The following is a 5,555-nucleotide window of genomic DNA, read 5'->3' on the forward strand; positions in this document are numbered from 1 at the left end:
CATCAATGAGGGGCGCCTGGGTGGCGCAGTCGGTTGAGCGTCCGACTTCAGCCAGGTCACGATCTCGCGGTCCGTGAGTTCGAGCCCCGCGTCAGGCTCTGGGCTGATGGCTCAGAGCCTGGAGCCTGTTTCCGATTCTGTGTCTCCCTCTCTCTCTCTGCCCCTCCCCCGTTCATGCTCTGTCTCTCTCTGTCCCAAAAATAAATAAATGTTGAAAAAAAAAATTAAAAAAAAAAAAAAAAAAGAAAAAACATCAACGAATAGGATAAAACTATTTCCTAAACCTATTATGTACTTCCATGCATTCTTAATAAGAATATACTGGTAGTAATTAAGCTTTTTTAAATGAATTTTAGTGATTACGGAATCACTACTGTTATGAATATAAGTTATAATTGAATGATAACATTTCACAATCCTTTCAAGGCTTACCAACAGGAATAAGCCCACTTGACTTTACCTAAAATTTTTTATCATGAAGTTCATGGATAGAATATAGGAAGTATGTGAATTCAGTTGGGGAAAAAAAATTACTGCTTTATTTTTACTAATCTCGAACTGAAATGTAGTATTTCCTTCAATTTTGAATGTAAGCAGCAAATAGCTATACATAGGTCTGTATCACCAACAGGAATGAGATACTTTATATCACATTACAACTATTGCTATGAATTTTACTTTATACATTTAAAAACATTATTTTGAGAAGAGTCAATGGCTTTGCCAGACTGCCAAAATGGTCTGTGGCACAAAAAAAGTAAGGAACTCTGACCTCAAATTTGTCCCACTCCGCTGTGCACTTGTTAATTCAGGGCATTAACATGTTCCTTTATACTTTCATACTGAAGCTTGTTTAGATCAGGGTAATACAAATTGGCTTATCTGGGACTGTTCTTAAGGGACCTCCTGGATACTGTGAGTTCCCTTTGGGTCAATAGGAATGTTTCCTACCACTCTTGTATACTGGCTTCTGAAAGAACAAAACAGAGGGAGAAATAAGTCAAATAAAACTAGATTCAGAGGACACTGAAAGTAGAAATATACAACATCCTACTCTCCTACTTTCTAAAATAAGAGACAATATGAAACTCCACCTGATGAACACACTGAAGTTAACTGCATGGGTTCAAATTCTACTTCTGCCATTTATTAGCTGTGTGACCTTGGGATAGTAAATCTCCCTGTGCATCAGTTTATTTGTAAAAGTAGGTTAATAAGCACAGTCCCTGACACAAGACAAATGTTGCATAAACATTACCTATATTTATGATTATTCTTGTACATTTGTTTCATATTACAGCCAGTTAATGTCTGGCTGGTTACATTAATAACTTCTATTTACACAGCACTGTAGTCTACAGTACCCTTTCACATACATTATGACATATGAACCACACAATAAACCTGTGAAAAAGGACAGCTATTATTATGTATAGTTCAGTGTTGAAGAAACTAAGATGGTAAGTAGCCACACAGTATCACACACATCAGAATAGAGCAAGAATGCAAACCTGGATTTCTCCCTCCACCCCAACTGCCTAATTCTGTGTTTCTACCATATCAGACTGGTTAAAACAGAGAACGAAGATTATTCTGGGAGAAGGGAAATAAGCCACATGATGAGCACTTTAGTACTCTGCTACTCATGTCCTCTACCCAGAATAATCTATATCACCTGGGAGCTTGTTAAAACTGTAGAATCTCGTGCCCCACCAGGGCCTACTAAATCAAAACCTGCATTCTGAACAAAATCCTTAGGTGATTCACAGAGACACTAGTCTGAAAAGCACTGTTTCACTAGTTGCTCTAGTGACACTCATTCTGGTCACTTAAACAGTATAAGCTAGCTCATTCATCACAGACCTACTTTTGTTTTTATTAGGTAATACTTTATTGTAACAAGAAAGAACTTGATTTTTTTCTTGAGTATATTCTAAAAATGAGTTTATATACATACACATACTTTTTACAGCATTTTGGATTCTTCTTTCGAAGAGAGAGTGCATGAGTGCACGAGCAGGGGATAAGGGCAGAGGGGGAGAGAAGAGAGAGACAGTCCCACGCAAGCACCATGCTCTTTACAGGCGCGATCCCACGACTCTGGGATCAAGACCCAAATGGAAATCAAGAGATTGCGCCACCCAAGCGCCCCAAGTTTATATTTATATTAATTCTTTAAAATATCCATTTCATGGGGCGCCCAGGGTGGCTGAGTCAGTTAAACGTGGGACTTCAGCTCAGGTCATGATCTCATGGTTGGTGAGTTCCAGCCCCGCCTCCAGCTCTGTACCGACGGCTCAGAGCCTGGAGCCTGCTCCCAGTTCTCTCTCCCCCTCTGTCCTCCTCTCTCTCTCTCCCCTTCCCCCCTCATGCTCTCTCTCAAAAATGAATGAACGTTAAAAAAATTTTTTTAAATATCCACTTCACTTAGGAATGTTGGAAAACTTTAAAACACGTCAGCTCTTACCTTCACTCCTTTTAAAAATTAATGTACTACCCTTCACCTGAAGGATGCACTAGACAGTAAAACCACCCTCTCTATATTTTACAACACCTAAATTAAAACAGGCCGATCCTACCCTTATAGGTGCCTCCTCCCCCACCAGATATTTCAGTTAAGTAATGACTTTTTATGACCCAAAACTGATTTCTTGAATTTTGCAACTCTGTGGCTCTAGAAATTGACACACAGCAAGAAGAAGAAAAAGGTATTAAGCCTATTTTCCTACCTCAACCTTGGCGGATGGTGAAAGGCAAATAACTAGTCCGCCCCTATCCCCCAAGTTAATCAATTCACTGTTGAGTTTGATTTCTAGGCCGCTGTCATTCTGGGAACGAGTGTATGAGTCCACTCTTCTCGGTACTGATCCTCTAGGCCAGAAATGCGCTATATTTTGGCACGTGAGAGCGCTGATCAGCGGTTCGCCTGGTTTCTATTTAAAACGACTGTTTCATTTTGAGAGGTGCCTCCTCCCATTGGTTAACCGGCCCGGATGGGCAGGCGAGTAAAATATTGCTCACCTGCTTCCCCGAAAACTTCAAAAGCCCGGGTCAACCTGGGCTAAAGTTATCTAGTAATTAGTTCGTGGTACCTCCCACAGCACATTCCTGATTGGGCGCGTGAGAGACGGATGTGTCGGCGCGCGCTCTAACCAGTCCGGGGAATTCCATTTCCTCTCCCTCCAACCAGCAGACGCACTCAGGGGCGGTGCTTCCCGGCGACGACCCGCCCCAACCCGAGCCGGTGCTAATTGCTTCTCGCGAGAATTTGTAGATTTGGGGGCGGGCCCTCAGCAGGAAGCGCGCACAAAACTGCCCTTAAGTCATTGCAGAGGTATAGCTCCTGTTAGCCAGCCACGAGGTTCTCGCGAGATCCGCCGCCTCAATACCAAGTGAGGAAATTGGGGGATGCTGCTGGGAGGGGCGTGGGGCTCAATCGCGCAGCTGCCGCTTCCATTACCTTCCTCCCATGGTCTCCTTCCGGTTCTCGATGCTTCTCTGAGTCTGAGGGTTTCCGCCGTTCGTCCACCCTTCCCCCCAGCCCATGACCCGCCTCCGGCCCCCGCCCTCCCAGTCCAACCTCCGATCTGTTTAGTAAGAAGGTGCTGTTCCGAAAAGGACAAGGGGGTAGCATAGATAAACTCAACCCTGGACATAGGAAGTAAACCGTCCCCCTTCACCCTTAGATTCGTCCTGTGCTCGCGACGGCGGCGTTGGCGGACTGATACGCGGTGGTGAAGAGGCAGGAGGAGGGGGGAGGGGCGGAGCGTGGCAGCTGGCAGTAGTTCCGTCAGAGCGGACATCTTGTGGCTGTGTCGTGCGCGTGAGCCCCGTAGGGCCGGGGAGGCACCAGCTGCCGCGCGGGGAGGAGGCCGAGGCCGCAGCTTGAGGGAGGCCCCGGCCCCTCTGTACGCGTGGGTGTGGACGGCTAGGGGATGGGAAGGGAGGCCGGCCCACTGGCCGGCCGGGTAAGAGGGGAAATACAGGCCTTGGTTGGCTTGAGTGACCAGTCTGTTGGGTGGGGTAGGGTGGGAAGGCTGGAGAAGCCGGGGCCTGTCTTGCTTAAGGGGTGGGGGAATGGGCGCGTCCTCGCGCCTAAGCCAGAGCCTCAGGGGCAGCACGGGCGCGTGGTGGCGGTGGCTGGGCGGGCGCGTGCGGGAGCGCGCTGGAAGGCGGAGTGTACGGTGGCGTCAGGGGCCGACACAGAATAGCCCTAGCTGCGGGGACAGCAACACATATCAAGCCTTCCCTCTTTTATTTCCTTCCTCTCCCTGGCCGCATCTTTGAGCAGAAACCGAAAGAAGTCCGGAGTCTCCTGTTTCCCCCTCCCCCCTAGCCTTTCTTTGCCCTAGTGACGCCGGCATAGCGCCGACTAGGCCCCGGCTCCTCCTCTGCTGGGCTCCGGACCCTGCCCCGCACCCACCCCTTTCTCCTACGCCTCTTCCTCTCCCACCCGGGTCTCTTCCTATCGAGAGGCCGGGAAGTCAAACTTGTAGCCGCCCCTCCGCTCTTCCCGTCACCTTCGCCTCCTCTTCGGGCCGAAGCACGGCATAGAGGCTGTTGGTGGCTTTGCCACGCCACCCCACCCACCCCGGATCGCGACCGTTTTAAGGGACCTGGATTCATCAGGGTCTCTTCGGGGCCTGTGCGAGTGCTGATCTGCTCCGTTTTTGCAAAAGGCGCCTGTGTCTGGCAGAGCCGGTGTGAGACGAAGAGACCCATCTTTCCCTGCCGCCCGGATAATCAAGAGTTTTGGCCGGACCTTTGAGCACACACCGGGAGAGTGAGGAGCCAGACGAAAAGCACAGACGATGGCGCTGAAACGGATTAATAAGGTAACCCTTGGGGCTAAAGGGAATGGGGTCGTAGGAGGAAAGGAAGGTTCAGTACCAGAGGAAAGCGTGGGGGTGGGGAGGAAGTATAATTATGAAAACGTCCCTCTTTGGGTCACTTCTCTTGGGGGAAGGGAAACGCAGATCTACTTTAAAGAAGTGAATGTTCAAGCTAAAGAACAACGCTTGTGGCGAGTGAGGTGTTACCTTGTGTATGTTTCAGTGGAATCGGTGCAAATTAGGGGTGGGGGAGAGTGATTTCAGGCGCCTCGGTTCTGCTTCTAAAGGAAGAGTTAGTCTTGTTTGAGGTCAGAATTGCCGAGAGACGCTCCAGCAGATGTCATGGCGCTTCCTATTCTCGGTGCTTAAAAACTTAAATTGTAAGATCAAGGATCTTAGGCTTTCTACGGGAAGAATCATTGGAAACTCAGGGGAGAAGAACGTGTAAATCTGGCGGGCCCCGAACTTCTTTGGGGGTCGGTGTAGAAGTCTCTTAGTGGCTGAAAAGTAGTGAATGAGCTTAGTCAAACTTAATCGACTGGGGGCAGGTTGGTTACACAAGAGTAAGTGGGGTTGAGAGGAGATGGGCTGACACAATGTTACCGCTTCCTATGTTTTGTAGTTGAGGCTTCTCACCCGAAGCTATTTATCTGAGGGACACCGGCAACTGATGTAAAAGGCTTCTGGAAGCTCTCTTTTTGGCGCGGGGGGGGGGGGGGGGGG

The 5,555-nt window shown here is 48.4% G+C and overlaps 1 protein-coding gene and 1 long non-coding RNA gene across 5 annotated transcripts in view; one reads left to right on the plus strand and one right to left on the minus strand.

Annotated features, from left to right (window-relative positions):
• Positions 1-660: 660 nt before the first annotated feature.
• Positions 661-3,227, minus strand: LOC121031840 (uncharacterized). The gene is made up of 2 exons (XR_005790929.1): positions 2,730-3,227; positions 661-970 (listed from the first exon to the last, which is right to left on the minus strand). It is a non-coding gene; the product is annotated as an uncharacterized LOC121031840 (long non-coding RNA).
• A 52-nt stretch (positions 3,228-3,279) lies between these two features.
• UBE2D3 (ubiquitin conjugating enzyme E2 D3) overlaps positions 3,280-5,555 on the plus strand; it is a 29,513-nt gene continuing 27,237 nt past the window's right edge. The window contains exons 1-2 of one of the 4 annotated variants that reach the window (XM_040477265.1): positions 3,280-3,392; positions 4,680-4,835. In XM_040477265.1, coding sequence (XP_040333199.1) covers positions 4,812-4,835 — 24 coding nt within the window. In that variant the 5' untranslated portion in view covers positions 3,280-3,392; positions 4,680-4,811. Of the gene's footprint in view, positions 3,393-3,489; positions 3,603-3,776; positions 3,909-4,679; positions 4,836-5,555 lie in introns of those variants that run through there. The other 3 variants (XM_040477272.1, XM_040477257.1, XM_040477280.1) reach the window with 3 other exon arrangements.

The sequence above is a fragment of the Herpailurus yagouaroundi genome, unplaced genomic scaffold (assembly GCF_014898765.1).
Source record: "Herpailurus yagouaroundi ecotype Mexico unplaced genomic scaffold, PumYag 28, whole genome shotgun sequence".
Taxonomy (NCBI): Eukaryota; Metazoa; Chordata; class Mammalia; order Carnivora; family Felidae; genus Herpailurus; species Herpailurus yagouaroundi.